The sequence below is a fragment of the Lithobates pipiens genome, unplaced genomic scaffold (genome assembly GCF_037356315.1).
Source record: "Lithobates pipiens isolate NorthernLeopardFrog02 unplaced genomic scaffold, aLitPip1_a1.2 Scaffold_1, whole genome shotgun sequence".
In the NCBI taxonomy this organism is placed as follows: Eukaryota; Metazoa; Chordata; class Amphibia; order Anura; family Ranidae; genus Lithobates; species Lithobates pipiens.
Window position 1 is genome coordinate 107,838,354 of NW_027507685.1, and position 20,275 is coordinate 107,858,628.

The 20,275-nt window shown below is 44.5% G+C and overlaps 2 protein-coding genes across 2 annotated transcripts in view; one reads left to right on the top strand and one right to left on the bottom strand.

Annotated features, from left to right (window-relative positions):
* CCDC22 (CCC complex scaffolding subunit CCDC22) overlaps positions 1-6,225 on the bottom strand; it is a 53,870-nt gene extending 47,645 nt beyond the window's left edge. The window contains exon 1 of the mRNA XM_077472257.1: positions 6,029-6,225. Within this exon, the coding sequence (XP_077328383.1) occupies positions 6,029-6,078 (50 nt within the window). The 5' untranslated portion in view covers positions 6,079-6,225. The remainder of the gene's footprint in view (positions 1-6,028) is intronic.
* Positions 6,226-18,008: 11,783 nt separating this feature from the next.
* Positions 18,009-20,275, top strand: part of CACNA1F (calcium voltage-gated channel subunit alpha1 F) — a 287,992-nt gene continuing 285,725 nt past the window's right edge. The window contains exons 1-2 of the mRNA XM_077472367.1: positions 18,009-18,667; positions 18,825-18,984. Coding sequence (XP_077328493.1) covers positions 18,957-18,984 — 28 coding nt within the window. The 5' untranslated portion in view covers positions 18,009-18,667; positions 18,825-18,956. The remainder of the gene's footprint in view (positions 18,668-18,824; positions 18,985-20,275) is intronic.

A 20,275-nucleotide genomic window follows, 5' to 3' on the forward strand; every position in this document is an offset into this window, starting at 1 on the left:
ATGCTGCAGCTCAGATTCAGGGTCTTGGCAATCTTCTTATAGCCTAGGCCATCTTTATGTAGAGCAACAATTCTTTTTATTCAGATCCTCAGAGAGTTCTTTGCCATGAGGTGCCATGTCGTACTTCCAGTGACCAGTATGAGTGAGAGCGATAACACCAAATTTAACACACCTGCTCCCCATTCACACCTGAGACCTTGTAACACTAACGAGTTACATGAGACCGGGGGGAGGGAAAATGGCTAATTGGACCCAATTTGGACATTTTCACTTAAGGGTGAACTCACTTTTTCTTTCCAGCGGTTTAGACATTAATAGCTGTGTGTTGAGTTATTTTGAGGGGACATCAAATTTACACTGTTATACAAGCTGTACACTCACTACTTTACATTGTAGACAAGTGTCATTTCTTCAATGTTGTCACATGAAAAGATTTACAAAAAAAATGTGAGGGGTGTACTTACTTTTGTGAGATACTGTACATGGATAGGATGTGATCCTTAGCTTGGCAGCTGAGGTAGATGTGAACCCGGAAAAACAAAAAACAAAAAGACATTTAGCAGTGGCCACATGATATCAGAGAGGGATGATGAGAAGGAATGTCATTGAAGACAGCCATGATAAGACTAGAGATCCTACACAGGAAATCACATGATAGGGAAAGAACAGAGTATAGCCGCAGTCACATGACAGAGGAGGAGAAGGATAAGAAGAAGAAGAAGGAGAAAGGAAGAAGGAGGAAGGAAGAAGAAGGAAGGAAGGAAGGAAGGAAGGAAGGAAGAAGAAGGAAAGCACAGTCAAAGTGAAGCTTTGTGTGGTCTGTGATAGACCAACACAAAGTGTCACATAATTGTGAAGTGGAAGCAAAATGATAAATGATACAAATAAATATGTGAAAAGTGTGGGGGAGGGGCACTTGTATGGCGCCCCCTGGAGTCAATACTTTGTAGACCCCCCTTTCTCTACAAGTCTTTTTGGGGATGTCTCTACCAGCTTTGCACATCTAGAGAGGGACATTTCTGCCCATTCTTCTTTGAGAAATATCTCAAGCTCTGTCAGATTTGATGGAGAGGGTCTGTGATCAGCAATTTTCAAGTCTTGCCACAGATTCTCACTGGGATTTAGGTCTGGACTGTGACTGGGCCATTCTAACACATGAATATGCTTTGATCTAAACCATTCCATTGTAGCTCTGGCTGGATGTTTTGGGTCGTTGTCCTGCTGGAAGGTGAACCTCCGCCCCGGTCTCAAGTCTTCTGCAGACTCTAACAGGTTTTCTTCTAAGATTGTCCTGTATTTGTCTCCATCCATCTTCCCATCAACTCTGACCAGCTTCCTTGTCCCTACTGAAGAAAACCATCCCCACCACATGATGCTGCCACCACCATGTCTCACAGTGGGGATGGTGTGTTCAGGGTGATGTGCAGTGTTAGTTTCCCCCACACATAGCGTTTTGCTTTTAGGCCAAAAACTTTAATTTTGGTCTTATCTGACCAGAGCACCTTCTTCCACATGTTTGCTGTGTCCCCCACATGGCTTCTCACAAACTACAAATGGGACTTCTTATGACTTTCTTTCACCAATGTCTTTCTTCTTGTCACTCTTCCATAAAGGGCAGATTTGTGGAGAACACGACTAATAGTTGTCCTGTGGACAGATTCTCCCACCTGAGCTGTGGATCTCTGCAGCTCCTCCAGAGTTACCATGGACCTCTTGGCTCTTCTCTGATGAATGCTCTCCTTGCCCAGGCGGTCAGTTTAGGTGGACGGCCATGTCTTGGTAGGTTTGCAGTTGTGCCATACTCTTTCAATTTTCTGATGATGGATTGAACAGAGCTCCTTGAGATGTTCAAAGCTTGGGGGATTTTTTTTATAACCCAACCCTGCTTTATACTTCTCCACAACTTTATCCCTGACCTGTCTGGTGTGTTCCTTGGCTTTCATGATGCTGTTTGTTCACTAAGGTTCTCTAACAAACTTATGAGGTCTTCACAGAACAGCTGTCTTTATACTGAGATTACATTACACACAGGTGGACTCTATTTACTAATTAGGGGACTTTAGAGCTGCACAATTAATCAAGAATCATTATCGCGATCTTGATTAAAGTGTTTCACAATTCTTTCTATGCAAAGAATTCTCTCTGCTCTTCTGAAGCCACAGAACTCAAAAGAACGGGAGAGAAAAACTGGTCAGTCTGCCAAGAATTACAACATTCTTTATCAGTTTAACTTTAAAGCGGTTCTCCACCCTAAAGAGGAAGTTCCGCTAATCTGATTCCTCCCCCCCTCCGGTGCCACAATCGGCACCTTTCAGGGTGGAGGGGGGTGCAGTTACCTGGATAATCTAGGTATCTGCACCCACTTCCGGGACAAACCGCCGCAGACAACCACCCCCCCCCCCCCCCGTTGTGTTCTGGGAAACACACAGTTCCCAGGACACAGCGGGGACCAGAAGAGACGCAACTCTTCACTTCCTGATTCCCCGACAGAGGATGGCGGCGGGGGCAGCAGAGAGACGAGCGATCGCTCGTCATCTGCCGCCGACATCGCTGGACCCTGGGACAGGTAAGTGTCCATTTATTAAAAGTCAGCAGCTGCAATATTAGTAGCTGCTGGCTTTTAATATTATTTTTTTTTAGGTGCAGAACCACTTTAAGTATAAACATTGTAACAATTTGTCAATGGAATAGACTTATATATATTTTTTTAGTAGACACCCTAGAGCAGACATATGCAATTAGTGGACCTCCAGCTGTTGCAGAACTACAACTCCCATGGGGCACAGCAAGACTCTGACAGCCACAAGCATGACACCCAGAGGCAGAGGCATGATGGGACTTTTTCAACAGCTGGAGGTCCACTAATTACATATCCCTGCCCTAGAGAATAAAATGGCGGTTGTTGCAATATTTTATGTCACGCCGCAGTGGTCTTTTAATTATTTTAATGAATAAATAAATTAATAAATAAAAAAAAAAAAAAAAAAAAAAAAAAAAAAAACTAACCAGTAAAGTTGGCCCATTTTTTTTTTTTTTTTTTTATAATGTGAAAGATTTTACATCGCGAGAATCGTGAACTTTTTATTCCAAGCAAAAAAAATCGTGATTCTCATTTTGGCCAGAATTGTGCAGCTCTAGGTGACTTCTCAAGGCGATTGGTTCCATTAGATTTTAGTTAGGGGTATCAGAGTAAAGGGGGCTGACCCACATATATAATTTATCATTTTCCATCCACTTCACAATTATGTGACACTTTGTGTTGGTCTATCATATAAAATACATTTAAGATTTGGTTGTAACGTGACAAAATGTGGGGAATTTCAAGGGGTGTGAATACTTTTTCCAGGCACTGTATTGGGGGAGGGGCATGATGGAGCCAAGATCACATGACATGGATCACAATGAAGAGGACTGTCCTATGAAGTGGGACATGATGGAGCTGGGGGATCATTATGGGGCTGAGGTCACATGTATGGAGGCAGGGAAGGGGTTTGGGGGGAGAACATGATGGAGCTGAGGTCACATGACATGGGACATGGAGAGGACAGTCCCTTGAAATGGGACATAATGGGGCTGAGGTCACAAGTATTGGGGTGAGGGGGACATGATGGAGCTGGTGGGGGGGTGCGATATGTATTGGAGGAGGGGCTTGGGGGACAGGATGGAGATGGGGGAGGGTCACATGTATTGGGGGAGGGGCCTGGGAACAGGACTGATCTGGGGAGGGGTAACGTATTGGGGAGGGGCTTGGGGGACAGGATGGAGCTGGGGGGGTCACATGTATTGGAGGAGGGGGCCTGGGAACAGGATGGAGCTGGGGAGGGGTAACGTATTGGGGAGGGGCTTGGGGGACAGGATGGAGCTGGGGTGGGTCATATGTATTGGGTGAGGGGGTCACATGTATTGGAAGTGGGGCTTGGGGGACAGGATGGGGATGGGGTAATATGTATTGGGGGAGGGGCCTGGGAACAGGATTGAGAATGTATTGGGGAGGGGTTACATGTATTGGGAAGGGGCTGGGGGGACAGGATGGAGCTGGGGGGTCATATGTATTGGGTGAGGGGTCACATGTATTGGGACTTGGGGGACAAGATGGAGATGGGGGTCACATTTATTGGGGAGGGGCCTGGGAACAGGATGGAGCTGAGGGAGTGGTAACATGTATTGGGGGAGGGGCTTGGGGGACAGGATGGAGCTGAAGAGGTCATATGTATTGGGGGAGGGACTTGGGTGACAGGATGGAGATGGGGTAGCATGTATTGGGGAGGGGCCTGAAAACAGGATGGAGCTGGGGGGGGGGGGGGTCACATGTATTGGGAGGGGCTTGGGGGACAGGATGGAGTTGGGGTAATGTGTATTGGGGGAGGGGCCTGGGAACAGGATGGAGCTGGGAGAGGGTAACATGTATTGGGGAGGGGCTTGGGGGTCACATGTATTGGAGGAGGGGCCTGGGAACAGGATGGAGCTGGGGAGGGGTAACGTATTGGGGAGGGGCTTGGGGGACAGGATGGAGCTGGGGGGGGTCATATGTATTGGGTGAGGGGTCACATGTATTGGAAGTGGGGCTTGGGGGACAGGATGGGGATGGGGGTAATATGTATTGGGGGAGGGGCCTGGGAACAGGATGGAGCTGGGAGAGGGTAACATGTATTGGGGAGGGGCTTGTGGGACAGGACGGAGATGGGGGGTAACATTTATTGGGGGAGGGGCCTGGGAACAGGATGGAGCTGGGGGAGGGTCACATGTATTAGGGAGGGGCTTGGGGGACAGGATGGAGCTGGGGGGGGTCATATGTATTGGGGGAGGGGCTTGGGGGGACAGGATGGTGATGGGGTAACATTTATTGGGGGAGGGGCCTGGAACAGGATGGAGTTGGGGGGGTCATGTGTATTGGGGAGGGGCTTGGGGACAGGATGGAGTTGGGGTAATGTGTATTGGGGGAGGGGCTTGGGGGGACAGGATGGAGATGGAGTAGCATTTATTGGGGGAGGGGCCTGTAAACAGGATGGAGTTGGGGGGTCACATGTATTGGGGAGGGGCTTGGGGGACAGAATGGAGTTGGGGTAATGTGTATTGGGGGAGGGGCCTGGGAACAGGATGGAGCTGGGAGAGGGTAACATGTATTGGGGAGGGGCTTGTGGGACAGGATGGAGATGGGGGTAACATTTATTGGGGGAGGGGCCTGGAACAGGATGGAGTTGGGGTAATGTGTATTGGGGGAGGGGCTTGGGGGACAGGATGGAGATGGGGTAGCATTTATTGGGGGAGGGGCCTGTAAACAGGATGGAGTTGGGGGGTTACATGTATTGGGGAGGGGCTTGGGGGACAGGATGGAGTTGGGGTAATGTGTATTGGGGGAGGGGCCTGGGAACAGGATGGAGCTGGGAGAGGGTAACATGTATTGGGGAGGGGCTTGTGGGACAGGATGGAGTTGGGGGGGTCACATTTATTGGGGGAGGGGCCTGGAACAGGATGGAGTTGGGGGGTCATGTGTATTGGGGAGGGGCCTGGGAACAGAATGGAGCTGGGGGAGGGTAACATGTATTGGGGAGGGGCTTGGAGGACAGGATGGAGTTGGGGGGTCACATTTATTGGGGGAGGGGCCTGGGAACACGATGGAGCTGGGGGAGGGTCACATTTATTAGGGAGGGGCTTGGGGGACAGGATGGAGCTAGGGAGTCATATGTATTGGGGGAGGGGCTTGGGGGACAGGATGGAGCTAGGGAGTCATATGTATTGGGGGAGGGGCTTGGGGGGGACAGGATGGAGATGGGGGTAGCATTTATTGGGGGAGGGGCCTGTAAACAGGATGGAGTTGGGGGGTCACATGTATTGGGGAGGTGCTTGGGGTCATGATGGAGCTGGGGGAGGGTCACATGTATTGGGTGGGGGGGTGACATATATTGGGTGAGGGGAGGGTGTGACATGTACTGGGTGGGGGTTGACATGGGGGGGGGGGGACTCGTCATACATGACCTGAGGGGTGACTCCAGTCACATGACCCCCTCCCCCTCTGATGGACACTTACGTGCCGCAGGTCCTCAGAGAGTGGATGAGGATCCGGTCCACCTCCTCCATGGTCTCTCCTCTGGGGGGAGGGAGTCAGCCCCCTCTCTGTCTCTCCTCTCTCTACAGGCAGTGGCCGGCGTCCTGCCCCATCCCCCGCACTACATTCTGCCTTTTACACTTAGTACAGGAAGCCGCTCACCTCCGGACTACACTGCCCACAATGCACCGTGGCCCCTCCCATCGCGGACAACCCCGACTTCCGCCGCGGGGGGTGACGGGAAGTGTAGTCCGGAAGGTCCCGTGCTGCTGGGTAGACTTAGAGCCCGCTGTACAGTATTGGAGGTGTAGAGGGGAAGGCATATATATAATTTATAACAGGTCTCATACGTCACATCTCACTCAGGGGGCCCAAAACCTTAATAAGCCCGAGCTGCCTGTGAAGGAAGAAGATTTCCCCTGTGTGAGGACTCTCCGCCCTCCATATCCATCTATTAGGAGGAGACTGACCTTTCACACCGGGGTCTATATACGGTATATATATATATATATATATATATATATATATATATACTGTATAATCAGAGAAAAAACTAAGGAATGACCATAGAGCCCCCCCCCCCCGTGACACACAGTGGTATCTCCCACCAGCTCTTACATCTCTACAAGATAGTGGGCGGAACCAATGCGCTGGGGGGGGGGGGTGGTCAGGTATTCCACTCATCCAGCTGGTTGATTACCTGCAAGCGGGACTCCAGAAATGTGATTCTGAGATCAGAGCTGCCGCCCACAGCACAGGTCAGCCAGGAGCTTCTTAGCAACGTCCTAGCAACAAGGCAGGATGGGGCGGTGCCACCGCTGGAGGTTTTTCAGTTAGGCTTCAGGAGGTGCCTAATTGACCTACACCAATACCAACCTACCTACACCGATGCCAACCTACCTACACCGATACCAACCTACCTACACTGATACCAACCAAGCTACACCGATACCAACCAACCTACACCGATACCAACCTACGTACACCGATACCAACCTACCTACACTGATATCAACCTACCTACACCAACCTACCTACACCGATACCAACCAACCTACACTGATACCAACCAACCTACACCGATACCAACCAACCTACCTACACCAACCTATGTACACCGATACCAACCTACCTACAGCGCTACCAACCTACCTACACCGATACCAACCTACGTACGCCAATACAACCTACCTGCACCGCTACCAACCTACGTACGCCAATACCAACCTACCTACACTGATACAAACCTACCTACACTGATACCAACCTACCAACACTGATACCAACCTACCTACCCCAATACAACCTATTTGCACCGCTACCAACCTACCTACCCCGATACCAACCTACGTACGCCAATACCAACCTACCTACACTAATACAAACCTACCTACACTGATACCAACCTACCTACCCCGATACCAACCTACCTACACCGATACCAACCTACGTACGCCAATACCAACCTACCAACACTGATACCAACCTACCTACACTGATACAAACCTACCTACACTGATACCAATCTACCTACCCCAATACAACCTACCTACACCGCTACCAACCTACCTACACCAATACCTCAGGTACATCGACAACGTCTTTGTCTTCTGGGGAGGATCGGAGGAAGCTCTTATTGAGTTTTTTGATCTTCTTAACATTAATAAATTTAATTTGAAATTCACTATAAATTATGATGTTAAATCATTGACATTCTTAGATGTTAAAGTAGATTTGGACCCATCGGGCAATCTATCAAGCACTTTATACAGAGAAAGCACTGCAGGTAATACGGTATTACATGCAGACAGCTTTCATCCGCTCTCCCTAAAGAACTCTATACCCTATGGACAATATCTCCGTTTGAGGAGAAATTGTTCCAGTGATTTATCCTTCAAAGTTGAAGCAGGTAAACTTCAGTGCCGGTTATTAGATCGCGGCTACAGTCGCAGCTGCTTACGCAGAGCATATAACCGCACGATTGGACAGACTAGCGATTCCTTACTATTTAAGACAAATCGTGGCACAAATAAGAAAGATGAGGCAACCCGCATTATAATGCGCTTTTCCTCACAACACAAACAAATCAATACAATTATTAAAAGACATTGGCCGATCCTAAGGGATGACGAAAAGGTAAGCCCTTGTGCACACGGTCGGAGATTCCGACGGAATGTTTCCTATCGGACCGTTTTGTCGGATATTCCGACTGTGTGTGGTCTTCATCGGACTGTTTCCATCGGAGTATCCGACGGACCAACTATTCCAACTTGCCGGTAAAATTTTCCAACAAAATGCTCCGATCGGACATACTCCGATCATGTGTAGCCTACTCCGACGGACAAGGTGCCACGCATGCTCAGATCAAATTCCTAGACCAAAGCGATTGGCTACTAGCCTGAACGTAGTCCAGTTGTAACGAAATAACGTCATCACGTTATGTACAATCAGATTTTCCGACAACTTAGTCCAACCGCGTGTATGCAACATCACTTCCGGACCTCTTCCGGAATTAATCCGTGGGAATTGCTCCGACGGATTTGGTTGTCGGAATCTCTGACCGTGTGTACAAGGGCTAAGACAGTTTGTGTCTCCATTCCCCTTAATTACATACAACGGGCCACATCTTTGAAAGATAGATTGGTGAGAAGTGAGTACATTAAATCAAACAAAAAAACACTGGACAGTACTGGGCACCTTTCCTTGTGGCAGTTGTTCCCATTGCCCATTGATAAGGAAAGATAAAACATTCATTTTACCTAATGGACAGCTCTTTTGACCAAAACATTTCGTGAATTGCCAAACCCGCGGGGTCGTATATTTGATGACCTGCGAATGTAATGCCTATTATGTAGGGAAAACTAAACAAAAATTCTGGTGCAGAACTTCTAAACATGCATATAGCATGGAGATTGGGAATATCTATCTTCCCCTTGGGAGGCGCGTGGTAGAAAACATAACGACATCATGCCAAGAATTTCCTTTGCCGCTCTCGTCAGGGTACATATTCCCAGTCGAGGCGGCGATTGGAATAAAATATTGCTACAAATCGAGCAAAAGTGGATATATACACTTCAGGCCACGCAATAGCCAGGCTTGAACGAGTCAATCTTTTTTGCACCCTTTTTAAAGGGGTATGCTTCGGGCAAAACCAGTTAAGGTGGAGGAGTGGAAAATTGAGGGATGAGCCCTGATAATAGCTTAAGTCAGTTTAACATTGAAAAATATTTTACCAAAAAACATCAATAACACAAATGTTTCCACCAATTATCATCCATATGCGCCAATATATAGGCACATAAGGGGTGTTTCTGGAATAAATATCTAACAAAGTATAAATTAATTAAATAAAAAACAACAAAATAATATGTTGATTCTGTTTTGTTTTTGACTTCTGTACTCAGTATATACTTAGGGGATGAATAATTTAGGCAAATGCCAATAATATACCATATATACCCTCAATAGACACCCTCCGCCTATACTATTGCCCACTGGATTCAATAAATGAGATAATCTTTCCGGATTTAGATATACAGATATTATATGAGCGTTCATTTTGTTCTTTTTTTCTTTTTTCTTTTCTTTCTTTCTGTATGGTCGTAACAAAACTTATCACAAAGGCATTGTGAAAGTAACAATGATATGGATTATTTAACAAACAGAAAGATGTTAAATCCATGCCATTCATGATATTATTGTTAAAGCACACAATTAAGATGATTATTTTTGTAAATACAATAATATAAATGTAACCATTAAAAAATTTTTGGGTTTCCCCACACTTTAGGGCATTGTGGGCGATGTAGTACTAACATTCAACAAGGTGGGGCGTCCTGCTAGTTATCACAGGCTTCCCGACACGGGGAGAGGAGGGAGAACATCATTTTTTAGTTTTTTCATCTCTATTTAGCCAGCAATGGGGGCACCCTTCTTTTCTTCACGGGACCATGAGTCCCCTCACCCCTTTTCTTCCAATAACTTATGAATAATAAAAATATTTTTTTTATTGATTTAGGATTATAAACAGATAAATATAAGTTTCAAACCGTGATTGGATATCATGGTCAGAGCAAATATTAATTTAACATATAAATTCATATCCATACCTGTCTGAAAATGTATTGAGGAATTATTTTCTCCCTTTTCTTTTTATACATAGATAATGCTGAATATTTGATACTCATAAGTAAATTCAATACATTATTGCTTTCAGGTGCGGCCCCCCACGGGGCGATATTGACCTCCCCTCTGTTCCCCTTAGGGATACTCCAAAACACTGTCACCTTTTGTAAGTCTGTGACCTTCAATACCTCTGTGGAATTCCCCCCCCCCCCCCTTAGCCTTTTTTTCCTCCCCCCTTCTTCTCCCCCCCCTCCTCATCGGTAGTGGGCGGGATCTTTCTAAACATTGCAATAGAAGTCTCTGGTTCAAGTTTAATGAATTGGTGCAAAGGGTAAATATCGCATGAGAATAATAAGAATAATAATAGTTGTATAATGAATTTTTTTACAAATTTTGATAGTTTTTTTCCCTTTCTGATATTTCACAGAAATGTGACAAAGTCGCCCATTTATTGCATTGTCTCCACCTGAAGAAGACTGTAATCCCTAGAAGGTCGAAATGCATTGGGGTAGTAGGGCGCTATTTCTCACATGGTTTCATTTACATTACATTGTTATAGTCTTTCTGTTTTATTTTATTCTCTTCTTTTCTATTGTTTATTCTATTCTTTTATTTTCTATTTTCATATACTTTATTTTATTCTATTCTATTCTATTCTTTTCTATTGCTTATTCTTATCTATATATCTATAGAAGATCGTTACATTACATTGTTATAGTCTTTCTGTTTTATTTTATTCTCTTCTTTTCTATTGTTTATTCTATTCTTTTATTTTCTATTTTATTATTTTCTATTCTATTTTAATTTAAGAAGATGGTTATATTCTTTCTCTTTGGAAATTCAAATTTCTTCTATTCAAAAGTTGAATTTCAGAAAAACGGTTATATTGTTATAGTCTTTCTGTTTTATTTTATTCTATTCTTTTCTATTGTTTATTCTATTCTATTCTTTTATTTTCTATTTTATTCTTTTCTATTCTATTTGAATCTCAGAAGATGGTTATATTATTTCTCTTTGGAAATTCAAATTCAAATTTCTTCTATTCAAAATTTGAATTTCGGAAACACGTTTATATTGTTATAGTCTTTTTGTTTTATTTTATTCTATTCTATTCTTTTCTATTCTATTCTATTCTTTTATTTTCTATTTTATTCTTTTCAGAAAACGGTTATATTGTTATATTCTTTTTTTATTTTATTGTATTCTTTTCTATTGTTTAGTCTATTGTATTGTTTTATTTTCTATTTTATTCATTTCTATTCCTGTGAATCTCAGAAGATGGTTCTATTCTTTCTGTTCGGAAATTCAAATTTCTTCTATTCGAAATGTGAATTTCAGAAGACGGTTATATTGTTATAGTCTTTCTGTTTTATTTTATTCTTTCAGGAAATTATACTTCGATTCGAAAATTATTCAAATTCGATTAGAAAAAAAAAGTATTTGAATTTGATGTGAAAACTAGTTCAATTCGAATTCGAAAACTGTTTGAATTGGAATTTCGTCTGAAATTTTGATTCGTTATTTCGGGTTCGTTTTAAAATTTGTTACTACTGAAATTCAGAAATTTGGATGTGTCTGAAAAAATTTTTTGTCCAAATTTCAAAACAAAATTTCGAAACAAAACGAACCGGGAAGACAAGGGAGCTTTTATTGCAGGAGAGACATACAGTGGTGTGAAAAAGTGTTTGCCCCCTTCCTCATTTCCTGTTCCTTTGCATGTTTGTCACACTTAAGTGTTTCGGAACATCAAACCAATTTAAACAATAGTCAAGGACAACACAAGTAAACACAAAATGCAATTTGTAAATGAAGGTGTTTATTATTAAGGGTGAAAAAAAATCCAAACCATCATGGCCCTGTGTGAAAAAGTGATTGCCCCCCTTGTTAAAACATACTATAACTGTGGTTGTCCACACCTGAGTTCAATTTCTCTAGCCACACCCAGGCCTGATTATTGCCACACCTGTTCACAATCAAGGCATCACTTAAATAGGAGCTGCTTGACACAGTAAGGTCCACCAGAAGATCCTTAAAAGCTACACATCATGCCGAGACCCAAAGAAATTCAGGAACAATTGAGAAAGAAAGTAATTGAGATCTATCAGTCTGGAAAGGGTTATAAAGCCATTTCCAAAGCTTTGGGAATCCAGCGAACCACAGTGAGAGCCATTATCCACAAATGGCGAAGACATGGAACAGTGGTGAACCTTCCCAGGAGTGGCCGGCCGCCCAAAATTACCCCAAGAGCGCAGCGACGACTCATCCAAGAGGTCACAAAAGACCCCACAACAACGTCCAAGGAACTGCAGGCCTCACTTGCCTCAGTTAAGGTCAGCGTTCATGCCTCCACCATCAGGAAAAGACTGGGCAAAAATGGCCTGCATGGCAGAGTTCCAAGGAGAAAACCACTGCTGAGCAAAAAGAACATCAAAGCTCATCTCAATTTCTCCACAACACATCTTGATGATCCCCAAGACTTTTGGGACAACATTCTGTGGACCGATGAGACAAAAGTGGAACTCTTTGGAAGGTGTGTGTCCAAGTATATCTGGCGTAGAAGGAACACTGCATTTCATAAAAAGAACATTATACCAACAGTAAAATATGGTGGTGGTAGTGTGATGGTCTAGGGCTGTTTTGCTGCTTCAGGACCTGGAAGACTTGCCGTGATAAAAGGAACTATGAATTCTGCTGTCTACCAAGAGATCCTGAAGGAGAATGTCCGACCATCTGTTCGTGTACTCAAGCTGAAACGAACTTGGGTTCTGCAGCAGGACAATGATCCTAAACACACCAGCAAGTCCACCACCGAATGGCTGAAGAAAAACAAAATGAAGACTTTGGAGTGGCCTAGCCAAAGTCCTGACCTGAATCCTATTGAGATGTTGTGGTATGACCTTAAAAAGGCCGTTCATGCTCGAAAACCCTCTAATGTAACTGAATTAGGACAATTCTGCAAAGATGAGTGGGCCAAAATTCCTCCAGGACGCTGTAAAAGCCTCATTGCACGTTATCGCAAACGCTTGGTTGCAGTTGTTGCTGCAAAGGGTGGCCCAACCAGTTATTAGGTTTAGGGGGCAATCACTTTTTCACACAGGGCCATGATGGTTTGGATTTTTTTTCACCTTTAATAATAAACACCTTCATTTACAAATTGCATTTTGTGTTTACTTGTGTTGTCCTTGACTATTGTTTAAATTGGTTTGATGTTCCGAAACACTTAAGTGTGACAAACATGCAAAGGAACAGGAAATGAGGAAGGGGGCAAACACTTTTTCACACCACTGTATTATGAAGGGTAATGATAAAGATAAGGAGTTAAAAATTAAAAAAAAAAAAAAATTACTTTGAATCCCCAAACATTGTACTGTATATTTTTTTCTTAAGCAGAGGCCCTAGAGAATAAAATGGTGGGTGTTAAAATGTTTGTGTCTTTCAAACGCAATTTTTTTTTTGGGGGGGGGGGGGGGATTACAATTGAATAAATTTTAGTGCAAAAAAAACAAAAAAATCACAATATAACACCTAATTTTTTAAGTAAAATATAAAAAGTGATATTACTCCGCGTACATAGATACCTAACATGTCGCACTTCACAATTGCGCACGTGCTTGTATAACGGCGACAAATTACGATACTTTTAAAAAAATCTCCATAGGCGACGCTTTAAACATTTTTACAAGTCACCTGTTTAGAGTTACAGAGGTCTGGCGCTAGAATTATTGCTCTTGCTCTAACGTTCTACCTCGCATGTGTGGTGGGAACGCCGCTCACATTTGAGCGCGAGACTTACGTATGCGTTCTCTTCTCACGGACGAATGGGGGTGCTTTATTTATTGTTATTTTTTTAAACTGTCCCTTTTTTTTTTTTATTAATTTTTTTTGTTTAAATCGCTTTTAGGGCCAGTTCATGCCACATACAGTCCAGTCGGTTTTTCTTTTTCCTGCATCAAAAACACATGGAAATTAGGTGATATGGTTTCCAATGGCATAGTTCAAACCAGTTCGGTCAGTTCCAGGGGCTTTTTTCGTCCCAGAAATGGAAAGTAGAACATGCTGCATTTTTCCTGCACTGGACAGTAAAAAAAAAAGGGGGGGGAAAAAAAGCATCTGGAATGCACCCGGAGACACATTAAAAAACGTGCATGCATAAACGCATCTGGAACAAATCTGGAGTGCTTTTTTTTGGTATGAATCAGTCCCCTCATTCCTTTTGCAAGAAATGTAAACATCCCTTGTAATTGAAATAAGGGATGACAGGTCCTCTTTATAGAGAGATTTAGGGTCTATAAGTGTGGAGGATCAGCAGAGCTTGAGGTTACAACTGAGCAGGGGATCAGCAAAGCTGGGGGTTACTGCTGAGCAGGGGATCAGCAGAGCTGGGGGTTACTACTGAGCAGGGGATCAGCAAAGCTTGGGATACTACTGAGTGGGAGATTAGCAAATCTTGGGATACTACTGAGTGGGGGGATCAGCAAAGCTTGGGATACTACTGAGTGGGGGATCAGCAGAGCTGGGGGTACTACTGAGCGGGGGATCAACAGAGCTGGAGGTTACTACTGAATGGAGGATCAGCAAAGCTTGGGATACTACTGAGTGGGGGGATCAGCAAAGCTTGGGATACTACTGAGCGGGGATCAGCAGAGCTGGGGGTTACTACTGAGCGGGGGATCGGCAGAGCTGGAGGTTACTACTGAGCAGGGGATCAGCAAAGCTGGGGGTTACTACTGAGTGAGAGATCAGCAGAGCTGGGGGTTACTACTGAGTGGGGGATCAGTAGAGCTGGGGGTTACTAATAAGCAGGGGATTAGTAAAGCTGGGGGTTACTACTGAGTGGGGGATCAGCAGAGCTGAGGGTTACTACAGAGTGGGGGATCAGCAAAGCTGGGGATACTACAAAGCTGAGGATACTACTGAGCGGGGATCAGCAGAGCTGGAGTTTACTACTGAGCAGGGGATCAGCCAAGCTGGGGGTTACTACTGAACGGGGGATCAGCAGAGCTGGGGGTTACTACTGAGCGGGGGATCAGCAGAGCTGGGGGTTACTACTGAGCAGGAAATCAGCAGAGCTGGGGATTACTATTGAGGGGAGGATCAGCAGAGCTGGGAGTTACTACTGAGCGGGGGATCAGCAGAGCTGGGGGTTATTACTGAGCGGGATCAGCAGAGTTGGGGGTTACTATTGAATGGGGGATCAGCAGAGCAGGGGGTTACTACTGAGTGGGGGATCAGCAGAGCTGGGACTTACTACTGAGAGGGGGATCAGAGCTGGGGGTTGCTACTGAGAGGGGGATCAGCAGAGCTTGGGGTTACTACAGAGTGGGGGATCAGCAAAGTTGGGGATACTACAAAGCTGAGGATACTACTGATCGGGGGATCAGCAGAGCTGGGGGTTACTACTGAGCGGGGGATCAGCAGAGCTGGGGGTTACTACTGAGCAGGCGATCAGCAGAGCTGGGGATTACTATTGAGCGGGGGATCAGCAGAGCAGGGGGTTACTACTGAGCGGGGGATCAGCAGAGCTGGGGGTTACTACAGAGCAGGGGATCAGCAGAGCTGGGGGTTACTACTGAGCAGGGATCAGCAGAGCTGGGGGTTACTACTGAGCAGGGCACAGTAGCGGCTGGTGGTATATTTTTTGGGGGGCACCAAACCCCACTGGACTGGGTTTTTTTCCCGAGGGGCTGCCTATATGTGTACCTTCCTTTGTGCTGAGAGCGCACCGCACACCACGCTCTCCCAGCACAGAGTTCCGGGGGTCTCATTGAGAGCCTGGGCCCCGTAGTAATGATCAGGACCCGGAACTCCTGATTTCAGGTCACCTGATCGCTGAGGTAGCCTCTGATTGGTCACCACAACAATGATCAGTCACTGTGAAGCCCGCCCCCCTGTGTTTCTCTCTGTGACTGGAGAGGAAAGATACATTGTAGGTTTCTCTTTCCTTTCAGAGAGAAAAATAAAGTGTGTTTAAAAAAATAAATAAATAAATACATAAATAAAGACAAAATAAAGAAAAAATACCTAGATGAGGGTTTGATCTAGGTCAGTGCCAGGGTTAGTGTTTGGGTCAACTTCAACTTAAGTTTAAAATTAGTATCAGTGTCAGTGTATTTTTTTTTTTTTTTTTTTTTTTACCAAAAATGTGTCAAATTTGTCCACCGCAATGTTGAAGTCCCGATTAAAAATCGTAGATCTCCGCCATTACTAGTAAAAAAAATAATAATAATAAAAATGCCATAAATCTATCCACTATTTTGTAGACACTATAACTTTTGCGCAAACCAATCAATATACACTTAATGATTTTTTTATTTTATTTTTCATTTACTAAAAATGTGTCAAAAGTTTCCAATTTGTCCGCCGTAATGTCTCAGTCCCGATTAAAAAAACGCAGATCACCGCTATTACTAGTAAAAAAAAAAAATAATAAAAATGGCATAAAGGTATCCCCTACTTTGTAGACGCTATAACTTTTGCGCTTATTGCGATTTTTTAGATTTTTTTTCTTTTTTTTTTTTTTACCAATAATATGTAGAAAAATACATATCAGCCTAAACTGAGGAAAAAAATAGTTAAAAAAAAAAAAAATGTGGGATATTTATTATAGTAAAAAGTAAAAGATAATGTGTTGTTTTTTTATTTTTTTTAATTTTTTTAATTGTTGCTGTTCTTTTGTCTATAGCGCAAACCCCCCCTCCCCCCCCCCCCCCGAAAAAACACAGAGGTGATCAAATACCACCAATAGAAAGCTCTTATTTGTGAGGAAAGAAAAGGACGCAAATTTCGTTTTGAGTACAGTGTCGTACGACCACGCAAATTGTCAGTTAAAGTGGTTGTAAACCCTTACAAACCACTTTGACCTACAGGTAAGCCTAGATTAAGGCTTACCTGTAGGTCCAAGAAATATCTCCCAAACCTATATGGTTTAGGAGATATTTGCCCGAAGACAGCGGCGAGCAGGCGCACTGAGCGTGGCATCCTCGATAACGAAGATGCCACACGTCTCGGCTCCCGTGCGCATGTGCGGGAGTGACGTCATTGCGGCTTCGCCGAATGACAGCGGTGGAGCTGCGTGACCCACCGAGAAGATGGATGCGGCGGACTACAAGGGACAGCGGGCTCCTGTGTCAGGTAAGTGACACATAATGGACTACTATGCGATGCATAGTAGTCCATTATGCTTTACCTTTGCAGGGAATGAAAGAGGAAGTAAACTCATCAGGGTTTACTTCCTCTTTAAAGCAACACACTGCCAAATTGTAAAAAAAAATGCTCTGGTCAAGAAGGGGGTAAAATCTTCCGGGGCTGAAGTAGTTAAAAAAAAAGGTTTTTTTTGTTTGTTTTTTACAATTTTATGACACTTTTCCTTTGATTAAAAAAAATAAAAAAATAAAAAAAGGAAATGTCCATTATTATTTACCACCAAATGAAAGCCCAATTTGTCCTGCAAAATAAATAAATAAAAAGGTATAATTCACCTGGATGCACAAAGTTATAACACTATATTATCAAAAGTGTTGTGACGCCTGCCTTTACATGAACTTTAATGACATCCCAGTCTTAGTCCGTAGGGTTCAATATTGAGTTGGCCCACCCTTTGCAGCTATAACAGGTTCAACTTCTCTGGGAAGGCTGTCCACAAGGTTTAGGAGTGTGTCTATGGGAATGTTTGACCATTCTTCCAGAAGAGCATTTGTGAGGTCAAGCACTGATGTTGGACGAGAAGTCCAGGCACTGATTTTGGACGAGAAGTAGTCTCCGCTCTAATCCTTCCCAAAGGTGTTTTATCGGGGTTGAGGTCAGGACTCTCTGCAGGCCAGTCAAGTTCCTCCACCACATTCATGTCTTTATGGACCTTCTCTAGGGGCCGTCTCCAAACTGTTCCCACAAATTTGGGAGCCTGAAATTGTCCAAAATGTCTTGGTATGCTGACGCCTTAAGAGTTCTTTTCACTGGAACTAAGGGGCCAAGCCCAACCCCTGAAAAACAGCCCCACACCATAACCCCCCCCCCCCTTCCACCAAATGGTTTGGACCAGAGCACAAAGCAAGGTCCATAAGGACATGGATAAGGGAGTTTGGGGTGGAGGAACCTGACTGGCCTGCACAGAGAGCCGGTTATATTTAGAGGTAAGACGTTGCCCTCCTGTATTGAGGTGCGGGCATTTACATCCCTTGTCTCGGCACCGCTTTACTTTCTGGGTATCTGGGAATTTCCGCGGCGGGATGCGTCTAAATGGGTAGACTTTTTTTCCATCAATCCGTAAACCTCCATATTAATATAATGAGGCTTTGCATGCAGTGTATAGATTCCCTATGTCACTGCCACCCCGGGTCCCTCCCCCCACCTGTTTTAAAGGCTCAGCATTCAATCTGTGGTAATCCCGTGGTGGAGGGAGGGAAGAGCAGGGAAGCTCAGGAAACCCAGCTGGATCTGGGCATTGGTGGCAGGGGGCAGCGAGCGATGGAGAGGAAACTGCACCCTTATTATCACCAGGTGAGACCCCCGTCCCCCCGAACACTTCTCAGACACCTCACGTCTTTTTCCTAGAGGACATCATTATAATGCATTTACACTTTCTGTTTATCATCTACCGAAGCTGCCGTACATCTGTCCATCCTCTAATCTCTCTTATGTGCCTTCTCCTTTCCAGCCTAGAAGAGAGGATGGGGAGAGTTAGAATGCTGGAGGATCAATAAAGCGAACCGTCGGTGGACAGAAGCCGTCAGACGTTGATGATTGTCCACGGTTTGTCGAAAGTCCACGGTCTCTTTTAGTAAGGAGCATGTCGGAGACAGAGGAAAATGAAAAAGGTAGGTGTGGGTCATTGGTGGTGACATAGATGATATGGGGGGGGGGGGGGGGGGGTTGGACAACTATCTTGCGGAAAGGAAATCCCTTTAAGATTTAGAGAAACGCTAAGTCATTTTTTTTCTCTCCACCAAAAACCACTTAGCTCAGCAGTGTGTGATTGACAAGTACCGGAAGATTAAGGGATAGAACAGTAAAATATGTTTCTGCTTCTCTCTCGTGACTTGCACTGACCAGTCTGGGCCGTTCTTACTGCACAGAATTGGCGATCAAGTCTGTTCAACAGTACTCTGTGAACCCAAACTGTATGATGATAAACCAACAGGGTGGCATGTCCGTGGCACCCTGGTTATCATGTAACCCAGGAGTGGTTGGCAATGAATGGTGGAGGAGGACTTAAGCCCCATACACACTATCAGTTTTTCTGCTGAGTTTTTCCTTCAGATTTACCACAACCATGTAGTGCAAGGACCTGCCTGATTGCATACAAATTGAAACTCCTAAGGTTTGACCTCATATTATATGGTTTTGGTAAATCTGAAGGAAAAACCCAGCAGAAAAACTGATAGTGTGTATGTGGCATTAGAGAGCAGTGCTAGAGCATGAAGAGGATGAGTAGTGCCTAGACCAGCCTTTCCCAACTAGGATTCCTTCAGAGATCACTAGGGGTTCCTTGAGAAGAGATTCATGCCCCTCAGATATGTAACCACTGACACCAATGATCGTGGTGTCTTCTTCTCAGTGACTACCAAAGTAAGAAGCATCCTTCCCACAGATTAGGGATGAGCCGAACACCCCCCGGTTCGGTTTGCACCAGAACTTTCGAACGGACCCCAAATTCGAACGAACTTTAGAACCCCATTGAAGTCTATAGGACTCGAACGTTCGAAATTAAAAGTGCTAATTTTAACGGCTAATATGCAAGATACTGTCCTAAAAAGGGTTTGGGGACCTGGCTCCTGCCCCAGGGGACATGGGTCAATGCCTAAAATGTTTTTAAAAATGGCCGTTTTGGCGGGAGAACTGATTTTAATGACGATTAAAGTGAAAAAAAAAAGTGAAATATTCCTTTAAATATGTTGACTGGGGGGTGTCTGTAGTATGCCTGTGAAGTGCCACGTGTTTCCCGTGTTTAGAACAGTCCCTGCACAAAATGACATTAAACGGAAATAACACCATTTAAAACTGCTTGCGGTTTTAATGTTATATCTGGTTCCTGCAATATGGTTGAAAATCATTGAGAAAAATGGCATGGGTAGCCCTCCCTGCCCATTACCAGCCTATTTGGGTCTT